The sequence below is a fragment of the Caretta caretta genome, chromosome 16 (assembly GCF_965140235.1).
Source record: "Caretta caretta isolate rCarCar2 chromosome 16, rCarCar1.hap1, whole genome shotgun sequence".
Classification (NCBI taxonomy): domain Eukaryota; kingdom Metazoa; phylum Chordata; order Testudines; family Cheloniidae; genus Caretta; species Caretta caretta.
Window position 1 is genome coordinate 25,870,074 of NC_134221.1, and position 13,016 is coordinate 25,883,089.

Genomic DNA, 13,016 nt, shown 5'->3' on the forward strand with positions numbered 1-13,016 from the left:
CATCGGAACTCAAAGACAATATTTTAACTTTGTTTTATTTTTAAAGATTGTTTATCTTCCTTTTAAAAAGTTGTAAATAGTGAAACAGTATTTTGGTGTATTTTCTAGGAACTAGCCAGCTGTGGATGGAATAAGAAAGAAAAACACATCCTCGCCCCTAATATTGTTGCCTTTACAAGGAGGTTTAATCAGGTAAATAATCTAATTAGATTTACAGAATTAACACTGCCCACCTGAATTTCACAAGGATTGAATTTGTTACTTCATTGATATACATAAATGTGCCACATCTGAATCCTATTAACACAGTGCTTTGATGGATTAGTAATCATAAAAGAGTCAGATTTTTTTTTTCTTGAGAGTTGTTGGCTTTAAAGGAGATCAGTATGGGTGTAGCAAATATGTTGATTGTAACTGACTTGTAATTTTTCAGACTAGACCTACATTTAAATGCTGCAATGGATGGATATAAAATAGATGTGTATTACATGTTACTCAATGGACATGAAGAATAATAATGGATTGGTGGTGTTGGGTTTGGGCTTTTGTTTATTTATTTTGTTTGCTCTTTTTTGATGGGGGATTTTATTTATTTAATAACAGATGTGAAAACAAATTGCTAAATGTCAAGGGAATATTTTGCTTTCTGACAAAGACTATTTGATTATATGTCACTTCAACAACCTGCTCTCAAACAACAAGGTTTCTGGGTAGTGATCAATGGCTCCAAGTCTAGTTGGCATCCGGTATCAAGCAGAGTGCCCCAAGGGTTGCTCCTCGGGCCGGTTTTGTTCAATATCTTCATTAATGATCTGGAGGATGGCATGGATTTCACCCTCAGCAAGTTTGCAGATGACACTAAACTGGGAAGAGTGCTAGATATGCTGGAGGGTAGGGATAGGATACAGAGGGCCCTAGACAAATTAGGAGTTTGGGCCAAAAGAAATCTGATGAGGTTCAACAAGGACAAATGCAGAGTCCTTCACTTAGGAAGGAAGAATCCCATGTACTGCTACAGACTAGGGATTGAGCAGTTAGGCAGCAGTTCTGCAGAAAAGGACCTAGGGATTACAGTGGACGAGAAGCTGGATATGAGTCAACAGTGTGCCCTTGTTGCCAAGAAGGCTAACGGCATTTTGGGCTGTATAAAGTAGGAGCATTGCCAGCAGATTGAGGGATGTGATCATTCCCCTCTATTCGGCATTGGTGAGGCCTCATCTGAAGTACTGTGTCCAGTTTTGGGCCCCACGCTACAAGAAGGAAGTGGAAAAATTGGAAAGAGTCCAGCAGAGGGCAACAAAAATGATTAGGGGGCTGGAGCACATGAATTATAAGTAGAGGCTGAGGGAACTGGGATTATTTAGTCTGCAGAAGAGAAGAATGAGGGGGGATTTGAAAGCTGCTTTCAACTACCTGAAAGGAGGTTCCAAAGAGGATGGCTCTAGACTGTTCTCAGTGGTAGCAGATGACAGAACAAGGAGTAATGGTCTCAAGTTGCAGTGGGGGAGGTTTAGGTTGGATATTAGGAAAAACTTTTTCACTAGGAGGGTGGTGAAGCACTGGAATGGGTTACCTAGGGAGGTGGTGGAATCTCCTTCTTTAGAGGTTTTTAAGGTCAGGCTTGACAAAGCCCTGGCTGGGATGATTTAGTTGGCGATTAAGTCCTGCTTTGAGCAGGGGGTTGGACTAGATGACCTCCTGAGGTCCCTTCCAACCCTGATATTCTGTGTTTCTTCCAGAGCCTGAGACTTTCTGGGGTTCTGATGTAACCCTCAGTAAACATGTGCATATATTCACCTTGCATCTAATAATAAGAAATGAACAATGAGTTAAAAATTTTTCCACTCAAGTTGCAATATAAAGCATAGTTTATCCTTATAACACTCTTGTAATTTAGAAAGGAAAAATCCTACCTAGCAAATCAAGTATATGCTAATTTTAGGAGCATTCCGAGTAACAATAACCATCAAATTGTGCTTAGAGTGCGCTCAGAAGTAGTTGTGTGATTTGTCATTGTGCACAGGCATCTAGATGAGGGGATAGTCAAGGTTAATCCTTAGTAACGAATAACTAAATGTTTAATGATATAAAAAGAAAAGAAGAGTTATTAAATAGTTAAGGAATCATATACTTTATAATCGATTTTTAGAGTTTCCAGGTCAGGATCATAGCTGTGATGATAAATCTGGTAGCTTGTTTTTACCCAAGCAGGTTGGGGGTCATTCAGTTCCTTGTTCAAAGCTTCCTTGGAAAATTACAGTCCAGAGGTGAGAAGCAGAAATGAAGACAAAGAAAATGATGTCACAGAGCAGTCTCCCTTTTAAATGTTCAGCCCAGGTGCATGGAAAATTTGTGGCAAAAGATGGAGTCTTAGGTCACGTCCTCATCACATTTCCTTGCATGCTACAATGAGTCAGTGGCTCATTGAGTGTGTTTAGTCTCTTCAGTGGCCCGTTGTGAGAGTTGAGTGTCTTTAATGGACCATCAACACCTGACTGTCTAATCCTGATGTAAATCTGCCTGGGGGCTGTCACCCAGGAATCATAACATGTGTTTGAGATACAGATACATAACCAATATTTATAACTTCAGATACAAAGAGGATACATGCATATTAAGAGGATTATCATATTTAGCAATCTGTAACTTTTCCATTGATACTTTACATGACATACTTTGTACAAGATTTGTTGCAATTGATTAACAGTGGTAGCAACAATGATATGAAAGGACATCTTCCTTTTCATACATATCATATATGGTTGTTATTATTAGATAGCAACATGACCCCCTTCCTCAGGTCTAGTCTACACTGGCAATGCTAAAGCGCTTCCGCATGCCCAGCAACCCTGAGTTTAGGAGGTGCCTCTCCTGTATGGAGGCCATACCTGTAACAGACGGACATTCCCGCTGTGTCCATTGCCTCAGAGGCCCACATTCCCCAGAAGTGTACTTTTTGTCAGCTGCTGAAAGCCAGCTCCCGAAAATAACGGGAACTAAAGCTAAAAGTACTTCTGATGGAGGGAGCTCTGCAACCTGCGGCTGACCTGGTACCAAGTCTCCTCGGCGACGGGAGCCATCACCATAGCCTTCTACCTCCAAATAAGTGAACCAAGGAAGAATCTTTTGGATTCCTTATGTAAGACCTTCAAAAAAAGAGCCATGAGCCCTCACAGTGAGTCCTGAACCAGCCAGAGGAAAGCCCCAGCACATTCAGTCACTTCAGTACTGAACACTCCTAAACACAGTTCCCACAAGGCACAGGGTCATCCAGTGCAGATACCAGGAGTAAGCCTAAGTTTCCTCAGGGCACAGGTGCTGAGGCAGCGGTACCGCTTGTCAGAGATAGAAGCACAGACCGTACCGCCTCTGTGAAGTTGGCGCCAATACAGAAACCCTCGGTACTGATGACAAATAGCAAAGCTCATCAGACCGCTCATCTCGGCCAAAATTGCCAATTGCGTCAGTACCGATGACCACAGCACCACAGGAGTTCAGATTTTCTAAGGACCTGCTGATATGTGAAACTCCAGAGTCCCCTTTACTCAGTACCAGGGTCCCTGTACCAGGCACATCTCGATCCATGGAGTCATCACCCAGTTCCAAGCCATTCACCTCAGTCTCCTTATCTGTACCTCCAATGTCCAATGGAGATTCAAAACCTCCCCTAGTCATTACCACACTCACTCAGATTATGCTCCCTCCCGCCATCAATCCAGACTTTCCCAGACATATTTTCACTCTGGACCTCAACCCCCATGGTATGACCAACCATAGGCTCTGCCACCAATGCCTTTTCCACAGTCCCAGTGGCCTTATGGGATCCACGGACAGCTTATAGGCTGGACATCCAGTGTCACCTCCTGGACATCCAGTGTCACCACCAGGAATCTGTGATGTGCTCTCCTTCTTCCTCTACATCTAGAGCCTCAGAGCCTCCTGAGGAAATTTATGAACCACAGGAGATTGGGCTAGAAGAGGAGATACTCCACCAACTATTTTCTCTTCCTTCCGTCCAGATGAGGCAGTGATGCCCCCTCCTTCATCTATGGCAAACGACTTCACGTTCAGGACCTTACAAAGCGGGTGGCAGATACATTACAAATCCCTCTTGAGGAGGTGAAGGACACCCACCATATGCTGCTGGACATTTTACATACATCCTCCTCCTCCTCGAGGATCGTCCTCCCCATTAATGAGGTGCTTTTGGATCCAGCCAAACTCATTTGGCAAACACCAGCATCAGCCACACCAACTTGCAGATGGGCTGATAAGTATTATGTCCCCCACAAGGAATCAGAGTTCCTCTTCTCCCACACACCACCTAATCCCATTGTAGTGGATTTGGTGATCTCCCATGGCCACCGGTACTATTCAAAATCTGCCCCTTTCTATAGGGATTGGAAGAGATTTGACTTGTTTGGGAGGAAGGCCTGTTCTTCTGTGACTTTACAATTTCAAATTGCAAACTTACCAAGCTCTAGCAGCCAAATACGATGAAACGAATTACACCAAGCTTAACACCTTTATTTACCACCTGCCAGAGTCACACAGAGACCAGTTTCAGGCCATCGTACAGGAGCGGCTGTTAGTGGTGAAAACAGCAATCCTGACTGCACTAGATGGTGCAGATACTGCAACCCTTTTGATTTTGAAAATGATCGTGATGCAATGAGCATCGTGGCTGCATCTTCTGGAACTGCTGAAGGAGGTTCAGATGAGAGCTGAGGACCTCCCCTTTGAAGGCCCGAAGACCATTGCTGCGCTCCAGACTCTGAAGACTCCAGAGCCACACTACAGTCGCTGGGGATCTAATACACCTGGATAAAAAAGGAAATTTAGGACTCAGTCCTCCCAAAAGTTGCATCCACCCCAGTACCCATCATAGCACGACTGTGAGCCACAATGAAAAAGGTTCAAATTTCAGAGGTGCAAACTATCAGGCCCTCAATCCTCCACGTCACAGCCTTCCATCTTGAAATACCAATTTTGATGCCTTGTTTGAGGCCCTGAGAGACCACTCCCTATGACTAAGGCTGCGAGTTTGTCACAGAGGTAATGGAAGTCAGGGATTCCGTGACTTTCCGTGACTTCTGCAGCAGCTGGTGCTGCTGACTGCAGGGCCGCCTGAGCAGCTCAGGCAGCCCCGGGGCTAGCCGCATTGGCCGCTGCTGTGGCAGTCTTGGGCCACTGACCCCTCCCCCTCCCACAGCAGCAGGAATTTGAGTGTGAGAGGGGTCTCAGGGCTTGGGGTTGGGGTGCGGAAGGGGGTGTGGGCTCTAGGTGGCGCTTACCTTGGTGGAGGGGGCTCCCCAGACGCGGTGACATCCCCAGCTCCTAGGCAGAGCAGGCACACCACCCCCACCCCCATGGTTCCTGGCCAATGGGAGCTGCAAAGCCGGCACTTGGGGTGGAGGCCGTGTGCAGAACTGCTTTGCTATGCCTCTGCCTAGGAGCAGAGGGAGGGGGATGTTGCTGCTTCTGGGGAGGCGTGGAGCCAGGTAGGGAGCCTGCCAGCCCTGGCAAACCTCTCAACCCCAGCACCAGTGGGGGGTCCCAGGCTGCGCGCCGCCCCCCTGAGGACTAGTGGTGCCCCCCCAGGCAACCCCCCCCAGCACCCTCAACGCCTCCCGGGCCACCACCCATGTCCCCTCCCCATGACATTATTTCTCACTACAGATGCATCCCTCATAGGTTGAGGTGCACATCTCAGCAACCTCACAACTCAGGGCAAATGGTCATCCATGGAGGCACCTCTCTACATCAACCTCCTCAAACTCAGAGCAGTCAGGATTGTTTGCATTCACTTTCTTCCACTGATCAGAGGTACACACACAAAGTTGATAGCAGACAACATTGCATGCATGTACTACATAAATTGTCAGGGCGGCACCCTGTGTGCGGAAATGGTAAAGCTATGGAACTGGTGCATTTGCCACAATGTTCTAATATCAGCATCCTACCTAACGGGAGAGCAGAACACAGCAGCGGACACTCTGAGTGGCAAAGTGGGAAATGAACCCAACAGTGTGCCACAACATATTCTATCAATGAGAGACACTGATGATAGACTTGTTTGCTGCATATCTGAACAAGTGCCCATGCTATTGCTCCAGGGCCACCTTGGACAGCACTGATTAGGTGGCATTCTTCTTCTTCCATGAGACAAGGGCCTTCTATATGCCTTTTTTCCATTCCCTCTGCTGTTGAAAGTCCTGTTAAAAATAAAAAGAGAAAAAGTAAATGTCATACTAATTGATCCCACCTGGCCGAGATAAATGTCATATCCGTACCTGTCACAGCTTGCAAGATGTCCACTGATTCCTCTTCAACTCACTCCTTACCTCCTTTCACAGAACAAAGGGCACATTCTCCATCCCAACCTGCATATATTCTGTCTCAAGGCTTGTCTCCTTCGTGGTTCTAACACATAGAGAGTTCCTGCTCCTTGGAGGTACAGGAAGTGTTACTACACAGTAGAAAATGGGCTACCCATTGTACTTACCTGCAAAAGTGGACTAAATTTCATGTTTGGTTAATTTCCTGACAAATTACCCCACCATTTTCTACCCTTCCCATGGTGTTGGGCTACATAGTTGTTCTCAAGAGGTCGGGCCTATCCCTCAGTTCACTCAACATACACCCGGTGACCATAGCAACTTTCCATCAACTAGTAAAGGGATACTCAGTTTTCTCCCACCCAGTTACAAAAAGATTCCTTAAGGGCATAGTGAACCTCTCTCCCCAACCCAGACATCCCATTCCAACATGGGACCTATATCTGGTTTTAAAGAGCCTCACTAGTTTTCTCTTTTACCTATGGCCATTTGCTCGCTCACATATCTGTCAATGAAGACAGCATTTCTGGTAGCCTTCACTTTGGCAAGGAGAATAGGAGAAATAGTGGCGCTAATAAAGCACCCCCCTTTTACAATATTCTTTAAATCAAGGTTACTCTTTGGCCCCACCCAAAGTTCATCCCCAAGGTGACCTCATCTTTTCACATAAACCAGTTGATTCACCTCTCAAACTCTTACCCTAAGCCTCACCGTGATAACAGGGAGGCCATACTGCACACACTAGACATTAGGAGAGCCCTGGCCTTTTACCTGGATAGGACGAAGGCCTTTAGGAAATCTCCTAAGCTTTTCCTTTCCATTACGGAAAGGTCTAAAGGCTCAGTGATATCAGCCCAGAGGCACTCCAAATGGGTCTTGAACTGTATTAAGCACTGCTATCATGTTTGCATTGTGGTACCTCCATCTGTAATCTGCACGTAGTCCACGAAGTTGGTTTCTTCCTCTGTCACCTTCCTCAAGAATGTCCCTATCTCGGAAATCTGCAGAGCTGAGATTTGGGCGTCTGTTCATACGTTCGCAGAACACTATGCAATTACTGGAGACTCTGCTTCATTTTCAGCTCCACAGTACTGTCATCCATAACAGACTTGATGCCGAAGCACCACCCTTCCATTGAGGATACTGCTCGGGAGTCACCTACAGTGGAGCACCCATAGGGACACTACTCGAAGAAGAAGAGAAAGTTACTCACCTTTTGCAGTAACGATGATTCTTCGAGATGTGTGTATCTATGGGTGCTCTGCAACCCGCTCTCCTCCCCTCTACTTCAGAGTTCTTGATAGGGACTCCGCGGTAGAGAAGGAACAGAGGGTGGTTTGCCCATGCAGCGCTAATTAGCCTTGAGACAGAGGACGGGGCAGGGTGTGGAGGGAAGAGTGCATGTGCTGGCTGAACGGACACTGCTACCAAAGATCTCCAAGCAGAAATGCAGGGAGGAATGGAGCATCCACAGGGACAGACGTCTCCAAGAACCATTGTTACTGCACAAGGTGAGTAACTTTCTCTTCTTGAAGTGATTTGCATTGTTTATTGGACTGTTAAAACATGTTTAAAGAGCATCAAAGAACGAGAGACTTCGTATAAATTAAATGAACTTCAAACTGGACATTTCAACAGCTAACAGAATGTTGCTGGAGAAACTGCAATTTGAGCAAGCATAATTGCGAAGTTGGCCAAGGGATGCACCACAAAGAGGCCCTGAAAAGTGACTTGTGGCTCACCAGAGCAAACTATCCGATGTTCAAGTAATGTCCCAAGATGGTTGTACCAACAGCTATGCCCTAACCTGCCTTACACAGACTAGTGTGACAAGATGTGTGTCAAGATGTGTGGCAGAAAGAAACTAGAAGGTTCCAGCCCCACTTGCAAGAACTAAAAAGGTGATGCTTCATTTCCTGATTGCATGGTGAGAGGAGGCCAGCTCTCATTGCGGTAGGACCTTTCGAATTTTTGGCAGAGTATGGGTTGCCATCTGATTTGGTCCATGCCAGCACTTCCAAAAAGAGATAACAAGTTATCCCAACAGAGATGGGATAAAATGGTCTTTTTCTGTTAGCACGTTGTTTCTGAAAAGCTGAACACAACTGGAAGGGAGAAGACTGAGGTGCTGGGCTGACCACCTGGGAGTCCTGCTGTTGATATCAAGTTCATATCTCAGGCACATTTAACTGTCTCTTTCTATTTTCAGTAATTCAGGTTGCCTGTTAGTACACTGAGAAAAAACTATAATTCATAGAATCAAAGAATATCAGGGTTGGACGGGACCTCTGGAGGTCATCTAGTCCAACCCCCTGCTCAAAGCAGGACCAATCCCCAGTTAAATCATCCCAGCCAGGGCTTTGTCAAGCCTGACCTTAAAAACCTCTAAGGAAGGAGATTCTACCACCTCCCTAGGTAACGCATTCCAGTGTTTCACCACCCTCCTAGTGAAAAAGTTTTTCCTAGTATCCAACCTAAACCTCCCCCACTGCAACTTGAGACCATTACTCCTTGTCCCGTCATCTTCTACCACTGAGAATACTCTAGAACCATCCTCTTTGGAACCACCTCTCAGGTAGTTGAAAGCAGCTATCAAATCCCCCCTCATTCTTCTCTTCTGCAGACTAAACAATCCCAGTTCCCTCAGCCTCTCCTCATAACTCATGTGTTCCAGATCCCTAATCATTTTTGTTGCCCTTCGCTGGACTCTCTCCATTTTTTCCACATCCTTCTTGTAGTGTGTGGCCCAAAACTGGACACAGTACTCCAGATGAGGCCTCACCAACGTCGACTAGAGGGGAATGATCACGTCCCTCGATCTGCTGGCTATGCCCCTACTTATACATCCCAAAATGCCATTGGCCTTCTTGGCAACAGGGGCACACTGTTGACTCATATCAATTGTCTCCATCCTTCACGCCACCTGTATTTGCAGTGTAAACTCTGCTATGAACAATAACTAAAATGAAAGCTGATGACTCAGCAAAGATCTGGTGATAAGTAACACAGTGTGATAACCCAAATCAGTCAAATGACCATTTTCTGAAACTGGTAACTAATTAGTAAGGAAGTGTACCTGCTTGTGTCTGTACTTTAAAGATGGTCAGAGTTAGTGTGTCTCCTTGTTTTGTAACAGGTTCAAATCAAAGTTGTAAAGTGATCTGAAACTCAACAAGTTACTGTTGTTAACTAAGATTGTTGAACACTGTGTATATTTACCATAGTTAATCGCTTCATAGTGCCTTTCAAATTTTAGGTGCACACAGTCATAAAACAGACTAAGCGTACAAGCTTCTTGAACTGCACTCATAAGAACATAAGAATGGCCATACTGGGTCAGACCAAAGGTCCACCTAGCCCAGTATCCTGTCTTCTGACAATGGCCAATGCCAGGTGCCCCAGAGGGAATGAACAGAACAGATAATCATCAAGTGATCCATTCCCTATTGCTCATTCCCAGCTTCTGGCAAACGGAGGCGAAGGACACCATTCCTGCCCATCCAGGCTAATAGCCATTGATGGACCTATCCTCCATGAATTAATGTAATTCTTTTTTGAACCCTGTTATGGTCTTGGCCTTCACAACATCCTCTGACAAGGAGTTCCACAGGTTGACTGTACTTTGTGTGAAGAAATACTTCCTTTTATTTGTTTTAAACCTGCTGCCTATTAATTCCATTTGGTGACCCCTAGTTCTTGTGTTATGAGAAGTAGTAAACAACACTTCCTTATCTACTTTCTCTACACCAGTCATGATTTTATAGACCTCTATCATATCTCCTTTTAGCCTTTTTTTTTCCAAGCTGAAAAGTCCCAGTCTTATTAATCTCTCCTCATACGGAAGCTGTTCCATATCCCTAATATTTTTTTTTGCCCTTTTCTCAATCTTTTTCAATTCCAATATATCTTTTTTTGAGATGAGGGAACCACATCTGCACACAGTATTCAAGATGTGGGCATACCATGGATTTATTTAGAGGCAACATTATATTTTCTGTCCTATTATCTATCCCTTTCTTAATGATTCCCAGCATTCTGTTCTTTTTTTTGACGGCTGTTGTACATTGAATGGGTGTTTTCAGAAAACTATCCACAATGTCTCCAAGATCTCTTTCTTGAGTGGTAACAGTTCATTTAGACCCCATCATATATGTATAGTTGGGATTATGCTTTCCAATATACATTACTTAGCATTTATCAACATTAAATTTCACCTGCCACTTTGTTGCCCAGTCACCCAGTTTTGAGAGATCCTTTTGTAGCTCTTCGCAGTCTGCCTGGGTTTTAACTATCTTTAGTAATTTTTTGTCATCTGCAAATTTTGCCACCTCACTGTTTACCCCTTTTTCCAGATCATTTATGAATATGTTGAATAGGACTTGTCCCAGAACAGACTCCTGGGGGACACCACTGTTTACCTCTCCATTCTGAAAACTGACCATTTATACCTACCCTTTGTTTCCTATCTTTTAATCAGTTACCAATCCATCAGAGCCCCTTCCCTCTTATCCCATGGCAGCTTACTTTGCATAAAAGCCTTTGGTGAGAGACCTTGTAAAATGACTTTCTAAAAATCTAAGTACACTATATCTACTAGATCCCCACTCAGTCTGTATAGTCTGTCATAAATGTAGAAGTTCATGTTAAAGGAGTGTGGGGAAGTAGGTTAAAAGGATTGACTACTATAGATCCACTGGGAAGGAGACCTGGGTGAACTGGCATGTATTTAATTAACCAAATTGTCTTGCACTTTAACTTTGTATGGGCGGGGGGGAGTTTTCGTTTTACATTTTGCTTTTGTTTTTTCTTTCTCCTCTGTTTGGAGGGACTCATAATCAAAAATCTAAATAAAGTCACCTTTCCTATATAGTGATTGAATATAGGTGTTGTTTTCTGTAGTGGTTGTGTGATTTGATTCTGAAAATCTGAATGATTATATTGACCAGTTTTCTAGTTTGTTAGCCAAATCCTAGTCCACTACTGTTTTTGTTGTCGTATATCCTGTTCTATCAGTTATTCAGGATATTTAATTGCACTTTATAAAACTAAATTAATCTCTCAAGTCCTTTTGTTTAGTTAAGCCATTGAAATTAAAGAAAGGTTGTGTGGGTAATGAGTTCAGCAGTTGTTTGTCTAATACCATGTCTTTCTTACAAGACTTGTATCTTTCCTGCTCCTAACCTGCATTTTCTTTAGAGAATTGAGACAGTTTATAGATGTTTAATATAATAAAGGTGGGGCTTTTTGCGTTAAATTCAGATGTATACGTTTCTTTATAGGTCAGTTTCTGGGTTGTACAAGAAATTTTAACAGCACAGACGTTAAAAATAAGGGCAGAAATATTGAGCCATTTTGTGAAAATAGCTAAGGTAAGTGTGCATTATTATTATTATTATTATTATTATTCAAAATATTCTTTTTTTTGTCTGTTTCTCCACTCATATCAACTGTCTCTTTAGACCACTGAAGAATAAAATTCTTGATAGCACAGCTCCTGCTATCCCACTAAGTACTTGGTCATTGTGATACACAATGTGACCACCACAGACTGATCTGCTTGTACATAGCTAGGTACAATGGGCAGTGAGCTTTTTTAACTGGCTTCTGCTACAAATATTCTAGTTTAGCGTGTTTACAAGTTTAAAGGTGATTCATCTTGCTGCTATTATGCTGTTGAGCTGCGTTGGAGCCATGGCCAACATAATTACCAAAACAAATTTTTGTTGCTAGCATTAGAGCTGGTTGGAAAAAAATCATTTCCTCACTGAAAATTTTGACCAAAAAATTGTTTTCATCAACATTTTCCACAGAAAATTTAGAATTGATGGCAAAACATTGAAAACCAAAATATTGTGGCTAAAAACTGGAATATTTCTATTTTGACACGCTGTCATAGAGCCTAATGAAGGTGGAATTCTGAGGCCTGATCCTCCCATTCTCTGCTATAGGTAGGTCTCACAGTTAGACGACAGTTTTTGTGATGCACCACAGTGTCATCTTTCGGGACTTGTCTACATGCAGATTACTGCACAATAATCCAGATGTGAATTTGCACCAGTTTGCTGCTCAGTAATGTGCTGCATGGATACTGCTACTGTGCATTGAAAGTTCTGGAGTGCAGTTTGTCTTAATACACTTTCAAGTAGTCTAGTAGTAAGCTAAGCCATGCTCCACGAGTTTCAGGACACTTTAGCTGTGTCCATCTGGACTCAACTGCGTGGCAAGCAGATGTGCTCTAGATTCATACTCTGGCTTTCTGTGCCGTAACTTCCCATGTAGACAAAGCCCTTGGTGAGGGGAGCTGTGCATCATGGGAAGATGTAGTCCTAATAGGGATTCAGGTCACAGAGGACAATTGGAGCATTAGGCATGTGATGGGGTGAGCTCCCCACACTAGGCCTGCAAGAGCTGGGCTGGGTCAGGTGGGTCCAGTCAGCTAATTAGGCTGCTTTAGGCTGAAGGCAGCTGGTTGGAAAGAGGCTCACTTGTGCAGGAACATGCAGGGCCTATAAAGCCAGGTAGCAAGCTACAGACTGGGCTGCTGAGAAAGGGCAGTCCATCCCTGGGAAAAGGGAGGAGTGTTTGGGGGCAGCTGGGAAAAGCTGCAGGAAGGTAGGCAGCAGTCTTTCCTTGGGAAGTGGGAGGAGGGTTCTTGGAGTTGGTACACCCAAGAAAGAA

At 44.1% G+C, this 13,016-nt stretch overlaps 1 protein-coding gene across 9 annotated transcripts in view; it reads left to right on the top strand.

Moving 5' to 3' along the window:
* The window catches only part of RALGPS1 (Ral GEF with PH domain and SH3 binding motif 1), a 398,334-nt gene that overhangs the window by 94,673 nt on the left and 290,645 nt on the right, over window positions 1-13,016 (top strand). For all 9 annotated transcript variants that reach the window (XM_048823454.2, XM_048823456.2, XM_048823452.2 and 6 more), the window contains 2 exons: window positions 109-192; window positions 11,618-11,707. In XM_048823454.2, coding sequence (XP_048679411.1) covers window positions 109-192; window positions 11,618-11,707 — 174 coding nt within the window. The remainder of the gene's footprint in view (window positions 1-108; window positions 193-11,617; window positions 11,708-13,016) is intronic.